This window comes from Periplaneta americana, chromosome 2, assembly GCF_040183065.1.
Source record: "Periplaneta americana isolate PAMFEO1 chromosome 2, P.americana_PAMFEO1_priV1, whole genome shotgun sequence".
NCBI lineage: Eukaryota > Metazoa > Arthropoda > Insecta > Blattodea > Blattidae > Periplaneta > Periplaneta americana.
The window spans coordinates 63585536-63599700 of record NC_091118.1 but is presented as its reverse complement, the minus strand read 5'-3'; the positions used below and the strand labels follow the sequence as shown (position 1 = coordinate 63599700).

The following is a 14165-nucleotide window of genomic DNA, read 5'->3' as shown; positions in this document are numbered from 1 at the left end:
CTCCTCTCACTTTATAGATCTCTTGGATATGAAACAAGTTTTGATGGTGAAATCATTGCAATAAGGGAAAGTCTCAGGAATCTTCTATGCCACATCAATAAATTTAGGAATGCAGTTATATTGTCAGACTCCAAAGCAGCTATTCTATCAATCGTCTCTAAACACACACCTTCATCTCAAACAGCAGAAATAACTAAAATACTCTCTCAATTATTATCACTCAATAAAAGAATTGTATTCCAATGGATACCATCCCATTGTGGAATCCCGGGAAACAAGAATGCGGATGCTTTAGCAAAGAAGGGCAGCACTGCTACTTACAGACCTGTTACTAAATCTACGTATTACTCTGTGAAGAGATTTATTAAATCTACATACTTAGACTTCAACAAACAAAATTTGATAACTCAATCCCAAGGGAAAAAATGGAACTTTCTGCATCAAAATCCACAGTTAATTCCCGATTTACCACGCAAATCATCTGTAGCTGCATTTAGATTGGCAACAGGCCATGATTGTTTGGTCAAACACCTGCATAGAATTGGAATATATCAGTCCCCTAACTGCCCATTGTGCAACTCAAACCAAGAAATGGATTCGGAACACCTCAAAATCTGTGCTTCAGTGGCTAGTCATGATAATATCTTTGAAAAATATTGGAGTGCAAGAGGTCAAATGACTTTATTGTCAAACGCCTTGCATTAGAAAACAACAACAACAACATTATACTGACAAATCACAACTGACAACTGTGCTCTGTGGGATCTTTGGTCACTAACTTCAGTACTGTTAAGAAGATTTTCACAAATTGTTTGTTCTTACAAATGAGTGACTAATTGTAGAGGTCACTGAAGGGGACATAACACCTGCACATACAAAGGTGGGCAACCCTACACTACTGTGGAGAGGAAAAATGCTGCATGCCACCACACAAAAGCTTTAATATCCCCAGGGCTGTCTCTGGATAACTGTAAACCAGTTGAAACTGCATTATTCTGTCAGCTTTCTGTCCATCACTGAAATTCTTGGATTTGCTTATTGCATTGACGTACTTATTTGCTTTTTGAATTAATGAAATTTTGCCTTCGAATTTGCAAATAAAAGGTTAGAAAATTCAAATTACATATGACTTTTAACATTTGCTTCAATAGGAATTTAAAGGGGAATAAATAGGGTGACCAGATTCACATTGATAGAAAAGAGGACACAAAGCTTAAAAAAGGACATTGTTCGAAAAAAAAAAAAGGACAGAAAATATGTATTTAGATTTAGGCTTAGGCCTATATTATACTATAAATCACACGTCAATATCTATTTTCTTACAAAACATTTATGTACAGTCGGCCTGGGTAGCATAGTCAGTATAGAGCTGGCCTTCTGTGCTGCCATCGACCTGGGCTGTGATCAAATCTGCAACGGATTCGAACGCAGCCCAGATCGATGGCATATAAGTGTGTTTAAATGTGACAGGTTCATGTCAGTATATTTACTGGCATGTAAAAGAACTCCTACGGGACAAAATTCCGGCACACCAGTGACACTGATATAACCTCTGCAGTTGCGAGCATTATGAAATAAACCATAAACTTAATAATAATAATAATAATGATTTTACAGTTAGCTACATATGGAAGTCAAGGGAACTATAATTATTAAAGAGGACAGAAAATATATATTTAGATTTAGGCTTAGGCCTATATTATACACTACTTAAAATTATGTCAATAACTATTTTATTACAGCATACTTATGATAAAATTTAATAATATAAAATGATTTCACAGTTAACTATATATGAAAGCCAAGAGAACTATAAATTTCTATCAAAATACATAAAAAGACCGCACAAAAATGTGAATTTAATATTAGTTTGTAATTATGGTCGTTTGCAAAAAGAATACTTCGTAGATGTTGCTGCCACCTACAGGCAAATTACTTGAAAAAGACGTCAAATCAGATAATTAAAAAAAAAAAAAAATAGGCATACAAGTTACGAAGAGGAGGACATTTCTTGATTTTTTTTAAATCTGCCCAGACCCCAGACAAAGGCCTAAAAAGGAGGACATGTCTGGATAAAAGAGGACGTCTGGTCACCCTAGGAATAAACTTCTGTTAGAATTAACTCAATAAATCAAAGTATCCAAGTTCGAATTACAAAGAGTCCACTATATATAAGAGGGTCAGAAGCAAAGTGCACTTAAGTTATGTGAGAAAATGTGGTTGAAAGTACTTAAGATTTCGTAAATTCCGTTAAATCTTTTATTACAATTTTGGTGTGTGATGTGGTTAAAAGATGTATCCCTTTTCCACTAAAACTTTAAATGTTTTAACTTGCCCTAGATGCACTTAACTCATGTTCTTAGAAATGTCACTTGTACCCCTTTGCTTCTGACCCCCTCATATGTATTCGTGTGTCATGTTAGAAATGTTACTTGTACCCCTTTGCTTCTGACCCCCTCATATGTATTCGTGTGTCATGTTAGAAATGTCACTTGTACCCCTTTGCTTCTGACCCCCTCATATGTATTCGTGTGTCATGTTGTATCATTTTCACAATAAAGTCATGGAATATGACACATAGAAAATATACATTAAAATTAATGTTACTTCTGAAGGCACAAATATATTACTAGAAACGTACATTTTAACATAAAGTACATAAAGAATATAATGTCCTTACAGCAACTCTTTCCTATTTCTTTTTCTCTATATTCTTCAGTAGTTCACAAGCTTCCTTCTTTGCCTGCAACAAAAGACAGTCCCTCTTAGTTTTTACATTACATCATCTTAAGTTTCACAGCGTTCAAAGTGGTACGAGACTTTTAGATATTTGTGCCGTGTCCTAGATGTAGACACATCCACGTTTTGAAGCTACATATGGCCCTGGGAATTATTAATTCTTGGTAATGGATCTAACAGATACGTTCTCCCCCTTTTCCTGACAATGGAGCCGACATGTAAATCTGAAATGTTGGACATTTCCAATGACCACTAAAATCAAGGTTTCAGGCTTAATAGTTGCAAAATATCGATCTTCAATGATTTGTGAACACTTATAGAATAGTGAACAACATTCTGCACAAAAGACAAACTACAAAACCACGTACATTGGAAAGATAGCATACCTATTAATATAAAACCTCGTACAGTTAATGTTTGATATACACGATTTTTTGGTGCTTTATTTTGTTAACACAAAATCAGTTAAATGGCCAATGCGAGGCTTTGATAGTTATAATTTTGTGAAAGCACCTGCTTATGCTCCATTAATATTTTGTTCTCCTGAATCACACAAATGTAGGCATTAGATACATATTTTTGTTCTTGTTGAAAAATGTTACTTTTTGGAGTTACGAGGTGTTGGAATAGTGTAACAACGACAATATGTAAAGGCTTTAGTTACAGAAATGAAGTGATTACGTTAGATATTTTAACGAGGTTTTGGAATAACAGTGACAATGTGTAATTTGTGGTACGGTACGTAAAAATGGCACTGGACCAAGTTTTCTCACTGTACTTCTATTTCTTCTACCATTATTCCAAGAATTCTTCATCATCACTAGGGGGTGGATGTTGATGACCTAAAAATCTACTTAAAATGATCAATAAAATGCCCTTAAAATAATCGAAAAAAAAGACATAAAATTAAAAGAAAATGACATTTAAACATTATTCATCATACTCGCAGCACAGCTTCTTAAAATTAGTTACCTTGTTTCAATGACTGCCCTGCAAATGTCGGAGAGAAGATGCAACTTCCTGGAATTTGACTAAGATAAAGGAAAAGAGCATGCAACAAAATGAAGGTTTCAGGCAAAAAATATACACTTTAATGAAGGTTTACAATGTGTTTCAATCAGGGGTGGTCTACATCAGTATTTTCATTCTCCGTCTCTTCCTCCTTCCACTCTCCATTTTTGTTGCTAGCCCTTCCAAATGAGGGAGTGTGAATGACAAAACAAATTGTGGGTGCAGCGTACATTCTTGCAATCTTTGTGTTAAAAATATTGTCTACTGTCTACTACAGCAGAGCCCTTCCGAACCATATTGAGGACACAATGTCCTACTGTCCAGGAAATGGTGAAAGTTTCCTCCCTTTCAAATGTAAAATTCTAAAGACACCCTGGTACCAACAAAAGAACAGTGGCGGTCAAAGTCCTCACTTAAACTAAGCTGTTGTGAAGCATTTTATATTACATCCGTGGTGTAAGGTGAAATCTTCAGTGGAATGAGGGATGGACTTTAGAGTTGTTTCAAACTATAAAGTTCAAACTTCACTGTTATTCACTTATTTAGTAGGTAATATTATTACTGATCTATTTGCTTAGAAAAAGATTTAACAGTCCTATATGTAAAGAAGAAAGTAAAATGCATTCCAAATGATCTAAAAGAGTTGTCGTCAGCACTCGCTGAAATGTGCAATGGGTACGCGGTGCCGTCCCATGTGCACTGTCGTGCAACAGGGAGAGATAGAGAGCATACCCGCTAGCAGCTACAAGAGCACTATAGTGCACTGCGTTTTCCGCGGGTAAGAGAGGCTAGCACCAGCATGCTCTCTGCTGACAACCCCTGATCCAAAAGATCTTAAAAGTATTCAAACTGACCAAAAAATACAATATATATATATATAAATATGACCTATTAGTTCAAAAACGTCAGAAAATGCAAAAAATGTAACATAAGAAATTATATTTTTACGTTGATATTAACAAAGAAAAGAATTTCCATATTTATAGATATCATTCTAATGCGAAAAATAAGAACATAACTTTTAATCAACATCCGTCCCCTAATCATCACTTTATTGACATCAAGAAATGTCCGACCTTGTGAACCAGCACTGTACTGTATCCTGCAATGTATAGCAAGAGCTTTATATCTGATCAGCTAGTTCATATGGAAAGACAAAAAGGAGAGCAAAATCTATAGATAGCTTACCTGTAGATCTTCGTCAGTACGTGCAGGATAAAGTGAGGTCAGTGTGAGATAGTACCGCGCTTTTTCCTCCTTATTCAACTGTAAGTACGTTTTTCCCAGCATCAGCAGGTTTTGACTGAATGCAAGATAGTACATTATTAATAATGGTTGACAACAATTATCATTATTAATCAATGTTTGCTGCAAGTTAGTAAATGCATTATGCAAAATGCACCACGGGAAACAATGTCTCGTAGAATGCAGGCTACTATATCTGAATTAGAAATGGGAAAACTTGTTCTTTTCCTGGAACTGTACTGCTTGTTTCAATTTACCTAAACCAGTGACAGCAAGTAGACGGAAATTTTTTCTTCTCAGGAAAACTCGATCATAAAAGGAAAGAGAATGTGTAAGATCTATTCATTTATTTTTAATTTTTAGTATGTTAAGAAAATCTAGCACATGAAAACTTTATTGGAGAATTTCAATGCTAAAGTAGGACGGGAGGATATTTTTAAACCGACTATTGGAAAAGAGAGCTATAAGTAATTAGTAATGATAATGGAGTTAGGTAAGTCAACTTTGCCACATAAAAAAATGTAATTGTCAAAAGTACAACATTCCCCACAAGGATATACATAAATATACTTGAAGTTCTCCAGATGGATTGACACAACCAAATAGATCACATCTTGACAGAAATTAAATTAAATTATTATTTATTTAATGATGCTCGCAACTGCTGAGGTTATATCAGCATTGCTGATGTGCTGGAATTTTGTCCCGCAGGAGTTCTTTTACATGCCAGTAAAGCCTGTCGCATTTAAGCACACTTAAATGCCATCGACCTGGATCGGGATCGAACCCGCAACCTCGAGCACAGAAGGCCAGCGCTATACCGACTGCACTACCTAGGCCGACATCTGGATAGATAAACAAAGTTGCACCTTATTCTGTAGTGTAAGTTGGACATTAATAAATTAAATGTTCCATTTTTAGTCTTTTATGTAATGGATGACACTGCGCAGTTGTGCACTACTTTACCATGAATCATGGCAGACATCATCAGGCTCTGCTGCCTCCTAGAGGATGGTAGTGAATGTGGGGCTTTGAATTCGATTTGTGCTTCGTTCATTTTAGTGGATAAGTATAAGCTGTACATTGATAATTTCGGGTAGTATTCTCTGAAAAAGGTTCTATACATTAATGTTAGGTAGATAGGCCTTCTGTTTTTTATATACTACATACATCAGAATGACAAAACAAAAGACTCTGTTATACCGAAACACTTATGACATATTTTTTGCTCGCATATAACATACTAGCAGGTGTATCAGATGGCAACATAAGCATTTGTTTAACAGAACTACGGATTAACTTGTCAATATCTTCTAATTGTAAGAATGTTCCTGGTAACTGATGGATTGGAGCCATCTGTAATGGGTAGATCAATTTAGGTCATATATACTGGTTAACAAAGTTGAGTTTTTGATCTGGGCGGAGCATGGAGGTGGACACTAAATTTTCCAAATCATTTTTCAGACTTAACATAAATGTCTCCTGATCAAATTTTATTTTTTCAATGAATGATACACCCAAATATCTTATGGTTTCATCTTGTTTGTTCATAAAGAAACAGATCCTCTTTACGTAACTTTCCTTGTAATCCAATGCCTTCTAAAAGGTCCTTCACCATTAATACTACTGGGCAACTGACGTATCTTTCCCTATGACTACTAAATTATCAGCAAAGGGAGCCATAATTAGATTGTCTAAATTTTCAGAAACCTCAAAACCAAATTTATCACTGACTTGTTTCTCCGTAAGTCCTTTTAGAATAAAATCTATTGACATGTTTCAAATTAATTAGGATAAAGGTGATCCTTGGAAAACTCCTTTTGTAATACAATTGGATCAAGAGATCTGATTGGAACTGTGAATCCGAGTAAAGTTCCCCACTACTAAAGATTGAATTAATTCACGTAAAGATACTGGAAGTAGGTAGGAATTTCAGACAATTAGTTATATGTTCTAATCCAATACAGTCAAAAGCCTGTCGCACACCTAACATAACTATTGAGACATCCTTCTTCTCCTGCTTAGCTTTCTTGAGGCATCCATTAATTGGGTTTACTGTTTTTGAAGAGGTTCATGGTCTATCAACCACCGGCAGCACTCATAGGATAGATATGATCGCTTTCCAGGACCATCGGAGAGGTTTTAAAATTGACCCTACAGTTCGTTTCGAGACTTGCAAGAGTTAACCGTAAGATGTCCATAAGGAAAAACAATTCATCTATGAACCAACAATCCCATATTATCAATTAAAACAGATAGAAGTAATAGGCTTGATGGTCGGAGCAAGAGGATCCATCCCGAAGCAGTTTGTTGATTTTTGCAAGGCTTTTCATTTGCCTTCATCTATAATTATCAATGTTTGTTTACTTGCATTGAAAGGTTCGATTGCATTGCTAAGAAATCACCTCAGATAAAACACTGCACTGTAATTTCTTTCTTTTTCGCCTTCTTGCATTGGTTTCATATTGATAACAAATTATCCATCTAATATATAATTATTCAAAATTTTGTTTTGTAAATGGTATACTTTGTCTTCTAGACAGTCCCTGTTTAGGGAAATAAATAAATGAATGAATGAATGAATGAATGAATGAATAAATAAATAAATAAATAAATAAATGTTCCTATTTGAAAAGAAAATCGAATTGTAAAAGGAGGAACTGCACCTTCAGTGACGTGACAATAGAATGCAGTACTGATACTACTGCATAAAAGTTATCTGATGTATAAGTGCATACACAGAAATAATACGCTAATATGATGTATCTCCTGTAACTTCACAACAAAAACAAATTCGTAATTAATAATTATAATACCATATCCAAAATTGTGGAGATTATTACCTGTAGAAGTTAGGATCTGTTTCTTCGGCTTTCGAAAAATAAGACAGAGCTTCTTCAAAGCTTGAAGTAGGTGGTGCAGCAAAGATAGCGCTAGCGATTTTTCTTTGATACCAGGGCATTGCTGAAATGTTGTAACACCTGAAAAAATATATAGTTTGTATATGTAATTTAGACTCAAGTACAAACTGTATTTACGCCAACATAAAATCGTTATTTTATCCCATTTTTATTTATGAAAGAGTGACGTGGTTATTATTTGTGATGAGGGACTTATACATGATGGTAGAAACAGAAAACACGTAGGCAACAAAGGCAGTAAATGACTGAAAATGAAACAAAGAACTCAAAAATTCTTAAAATAACTGGGTATTTTTATACATCTTGATTATACAACTTTTAACACTGTATCACTTCGGAAAACGTATTATGTGTGTGTTTCTTCTGTTAAATTTTACATTACCTCGTTAACATGTTTCAGCCCGTCATCGGCCATCTTTAGAACTGGTTGTTGCTGGTCTTGGCGCCTTTTGTTTATGTTTCCTGTGGGGATGTGTTTGTGTAATGTAATGTGGAGTCAAAGAGTGTGTGTGTTTGAGTTGTGTGTTGAGAAATTCATTTGGATGTGTTTTTGTGTGCCAGAAACTAAACACATTAGAACAATACGAAATATATAGACACACACAAATATGGTAATATTTTGCTCTTCTTTAGCGGAAATAGAAACTCAACTTAATTCACCCCATGGTGGAAATGAAATTACACTTTTAATCTAAATTTGACATATATGTAAGCTATTTAAAACAGTCCAGAATTTTCCAACCCAATTTCAATTACTATATAATTTTCACCACCTTTTATTAACCATCTTAATACGGTGTTTACCCTCACTGTAATTATAATCTAAATCTGAATCTTAATTGCCATGGATTACAGTTAAGACTTACCAAAATCCCAACATATGCAAGGTGGTGGCATCTTTTGGATTCAATTCAATTGCTTTCTGGAAGAAAAAGAAAATCGCAATAATTACCTGGATGACTTCAGAATTATTATGTTAGTCAAGTTACTGAAGGGTTTTTTCAATCTGTGGTAGCTGAATGGTCAGACCTTCAGGCTGTCATGCAGGCGGTCCGGGTTCGATTCCTGGTCAGGTCCATAGTGACACTTGTGACGGACAAAGTAGCAGTTGGGGTTTTCGGTTTTCCCCAGGGTTCTCCTGTTTTTCCCCAAATTAGGCATTTACTTCATTCCGTCACTATGTCTCCATTTCATTATCATTCAGTAGCATTCCCCGAACACTGGCCGGCGACACATGGAGGGGGTTGGCCTAGGGATGAGTGGGGTTGCTTGCTCGAAACCTGGCCACACAGAGAACCTTAGTGTGGTCGGCCAGTGTGGATTTGGGAATGCGTCACCAGAGGGCTAGCACAATAGATGTGAACAAGGTCGCAGTGCTTGGGCCATAGTGCCTCTTCTCGTTAAATTCAATTTAATTCAAATACTGAAGGGTTTCCAGAAGGCAATATAAGAGATTAACGTGAATGAAAATACAGAGTGAACCAGAACTCTACCGACAAACTTTCACAGGTTGTTCAGGGATGTTGGCTGAGTGTTTTGATATATGGAACCTATGGTCTCGGGTGACTTATTACTGAGTAATATGTTATTGATGTGATTACTTGTAGCATGTCGTTTGGACGGTGATAAGATGGGTTTTGATAGATTACAAGGAAAAATTAAAAAGTAATCAACTAAGTTCTGAAGTAGGTAGTGTAATATAAACTGTAATACAAACAATACAAAAATTACATAAGTAATGAAACAAACCTTAGAACAAAATGCATACTTGTTTGTTAAACACTTCACTGTACAGAACACTGTACTCTTCACTTCGCTTAAAGCAGCTGTTCAAAATGTCGACCGCCATGATCTCTACAGACTCCAGTTGACACTGAAATGGATCTGGTTGCAGGATTCTCGCAGCCGCTGAAGAGGTGTGCCTATCATCTGGAATGCTAGAGCGTATACGACAGCCTATGGTGCGTCACTGTACAGTTTGTAGAAATCATGGCAGTACACTTTTTGAACAACTGTAAGTAACACTTGAGAACTGTGGTGTTCAAATATAAATTTTATTTAAGGTTTATACACAATAATGTTTTTGGTACTTTCTTGATAAAGGTTTTAAATTGGCCAGCAGAAAACCTTAACTTTATCATCATCGCAACAATGCAGACTAGGCCTAACCCTGATGAACTGTGATACAGCCAGCACAATTTATTTATTTATTTACTCTGATGGAGTTAAGGACATCAGGCATTCTCTTCCACACCACTAGAAATGCAATACAACTACAAGAAAAATTATATCATGATACAATTGGTGAGTTAATCGTGATAATCATAGTATTTTCATGATGGTAATCTTGTAAATATTGTACTAACTTACTTCAGCACTAATCTAGCCTATTTTTGCATGTGCAATTTTTGGCATATTCTCGCATTTTTAGTGATGAATTTTGATTCTAATCCGATTTTGCAATCTAGCTATTTTATTTACATGAAAACGCTTATTATTTTTTTTATTCATATAGTATTTTTTCACGATGAGTTGGCAATATTGCTTTCACCAAAAATAAATATTACCAAAGAGAGTCAGGTTTTTATTCCTGGCAGATTCTGTGAGATACAAGATTTGGTGAAGTAGTTATGTTCAGTTTTATCACAACACTTCAGTTTCTCATACTATTTATATTCTGACACCATTAGTCTGGTTTCGCGACATCTCATTATCTCTGAATATCTTCTGTAGTTGAAGGGGACTTTTAATAAAAAATTACACACATACCTACCAGCATATGTTGCTTCACATTTGGTAGCTGTGTGACTCTTGCTTTGATTCCATCATATGCTGCCCGTGCATCAAGAAATATCGAGTACCACTTGTGCACAGCATAGTGCTTGTCATCCAACTGCAAGGCCTTCTCTATCAGAGCATAGCCTTCGAATATGAGGCGCTTCTTTTCTTCATTGTTCCGCTCCAGCTTCGACATGTTGTACAGCACCCTGCTTATCCTCCAGAGTACCTCCACATCAGTAGACTCCTAAAACAAGAAGAGACAGAGTGTTGGCTATTGACTGCATTGCAATGAAGAGAAGAGTTTAATTTGGCTACATCCAGAATAACAATTTTAATTTATAAATGAATACAATATAATATTTTATTACTCAGTCAATGACAAATCAATGTAAAAATAATGACTTATTTTATAGCCATTAAGTTTATATACATGAATTACAAAATTGCGAACGTTTTCGCCTATTCAGGCATCCTCAGGCAGAGTTATACAATATCTCAATGTCACATACGTAGCTATTGGTGGTGAGTACTATTTGAATTAATAATGTACAAGCCATCTCCATTATTAAAATGTAATATTACAGGTAGTAAACTTAATAATGTTAAAATGTTAAAACCATTTAGTAATTAAACTTCATAATATGTGGAACTCTCGTTCAGTCCAATGTGTGGTGAATATCTGAAATGTATAAAAATATAATAGGAATGGGAATTTCAAATGTAAATTGTAATCGGATTGGATATTTAAAAGTACTCACGTCGTTTAAAATGTGACAACTACATAGTTAGCAACTGTATGGATTACTATAACATCCTGTGTTTTATGTAAATTATCTGTAATGAAATAATAATTAATATCAAATTTAGTAGAATTTGAAAAACTAATTGGAGGGCTAATGTGGAGGTACTTACGTAGGTGAGACGACCTGCTGCTATTAGGACTGTAACTGGTATGACGTGGGGGAAGTGTATATTCGTGTAAACAACTACGCGGAAGAATACTGCGTGGTGACGGGGTTAGAGGTTGTACAGGGGATTTCGGATTTGGGTTAAATTTTCATTAAGAATGCTGTTTTCTATTTGAATCTGTTTAGCTATGTAATATTCTTCTGCGGAATTTATCAATTTAGTTTCTATTCCTGATTTTAATGTTTTTAAGGTTTTATTTGCTGGGCCTAATTCATGTCCAGTATCTATTAGATGAGATGCATATGTAGATTTCTTACGATTATGTTTGAAGTCAGAAATGTGCTCATTATATCTAATTTTGAAATTTCTTTTGGTTTGTCCTATATATTTTTCTTTACATGTAAAACATTCCAATCTGTAAATACCGTTATTGTGGAGTTTGTTAACTTCTTGAAGTCTATTGTTTAAATTATTATTGAGTTTATTAGTTGGTTTGTGCGCTATGGAAATATTTTCTTTTTTAAAAAAGTTAGCTAATTTGCTAGATATATATTTATTATATGTTAAACTAAAGTATTTTTTGTTGGTCTTGTTTTGTTTTGTTAATGTAGATATATTACTTAGTTCTTTTTTCCTTTTATTCCTGTTTATTAGTTTTTTAATCAAATTAGTAGGGCCTACTATAGCCATTTTCGTTGGCTATTTGTATTATTTTATTATATTCTTTCTTGTAATTGTTTTTACTTAGTGGAAATTGTATTAATCTATTAACCATGTAATTGAAGTTACTTAATTTATGTGCAGTAGGATGTTCTGAATTTATGGGGATGCTATGGTTAGTAATTCCAGGTTTTCTGTAAATATTAAATTCTAATTTATTTTTATGTTTTTTTATCATAATGTCTAAAAAATGAATTATATTATTAACTTCAATTTCTTGTGTGAATTTTAAGTTATTATGCAAATTATTGAAAGATTCTAATATTTGTTTATTGATTTGTTGGCTTTCATAAATTATTAAAGTATCATCTACGTATCTATTGTAAAATGTAATATTGTGTGTTTTTAGAATATTATTGACTTCTTTATCTTCAATATCTTGAATAAATGTTTCAGCAAGTAAACCGGATAATGGGTTGCCCATAGCTAATCCTTTTTGTTGTGTATATATTTTATTATTGAACTGGAAATAATTCTGTTTGGTTACTATGTGTAGTAGTTTAATTATTTTCTCTATTGTGGATTTTTGTATATTGTTTTTGAGTAGTTTTTTCTCTATTATGTCAAGAGTTTCTTTTATGGGAATATTAGTATATAAATTTTCAATATCTAATGATAGCATTTTAGTATTTTTTGTAATCTTGAAATTTTGAAGTTTATTAATCAATTGATTTGAATTTTTTGTTGTGTATAAATGTTGTAATTTCAAAGCAGATTTTAGAAAACGTTGGAGAAATTTGCATATTTTATAATTTGGAGAATTTATACAATTAACTACTGGTCTCATTGTTATTGGGTTTTTATGTGTCTTGGGTAAGGTTTTCATAGATGGAATTTTTGGATTTTGGTTAATATATTTAAAGATTTCATTAGATGGGATAATATCTGGCATTGTTTTCAAAACGGTTCTAATTTCTTTTTGATAAATATCTGTAGGATCATTTTTAATTTCAATAATTTGATTTTTCTCAAAAAATTCTAAAGATTTTTGCAATATTGTTCTTTATCTAAAATTACTACAGTATTGGATTTATCGGCTTTGACTTGGACCAAATTATTATCATTAAATTTTTTCTGTAAGTTATTTAATTTTCGTTTTATTTGTTTGGCTTTTTTGAATTGTTTTTAGGTTTTGGAACTGTTTTTGTAATCTTTTATTAACTTTGCGGTTTGATGTCTGAGAAAATCTTTGTTTGGGTGAGCACAATTTTGTATTATGGTTTCAGTTTCAATTATTAACGTATCTAATGTCTGGCTTATATTGGGTTGAGGAAAATTATATTTGTAACCTAGATTCAAAATATTAGTTTCTTCCTGTGTGAATTCTACATCGGTTAAATTAATTGTCCTGTTGGGTTTTGGATTCTGTTGTTCAATATCATGTTTAATTTTAACTTTGTTTGTAAGGCTATCTAGTTTCTTATTCAAATTATTGTATTTATTTTCCATTAGTGAATGGATCTTTTTATTAATTTCTAGGTGGACAAGAGGCCATGTCTGTCCAAAGGTCTTTAATAATTTCAAAGACCTTATTCAAATTATTGTATTTATTTTCCATTAGTGAATGGATCTTTTCATTAATTTCTAGGTCGACAAGAGGCCATGTCTGTCCAAAGGTCTTTAATAATTTCAAAAACCTTATTCAAATTATTGTATTTATTTTCCATTAGTGAATGGATCTTTTCATTAATTTCTAGGTCGACAAGAGGCCATGTCTGTCCAAAGGTCTTTAATAATTTCAAAGACCTTTGGACAGACATGGCCTCTTGTCGACCTAGAAATTAATGAAAAGATCCATTCACTAATGGAAAATAAATACAATAATTTGAATAAGAAACT

The 14165-nt window shown here is 33.7% G+C and overlaps 1 protein-coding gene across 4 annotated transcripts in view; it reads right to left on the bottom strand.

Moving 5' to 3' along the window:
- LOC138694294 (ubiquitin-like modifier-activating enzyme 5) overlaps positions 1-14165 on the bottom strand; it is a 63446-nt gene that overhangs the window by 29357 nt on the left and 19924 nt on the right. For all 4 annotated transcript variants that reach the window (XM_069817846.1, XM_069817847.1, XM_069817845.1 and 1 more), the window contains 3 exons: positions 10690-10941; positions 8783-8838; positions 7839-7976 (listed from right to left, as the gene is read on the bottom strand). In XM_069817846.1, coding sequence (XP_069673947.1) covers positions 7839-7976; positions 8783-8838; positions 10690-10941 — 446 coding nt within the window. The remainder of the gene's footprint in view (positions 1-7838; positions 7977-8782; positions 8839-10689; positions 10942-14165) is intronic.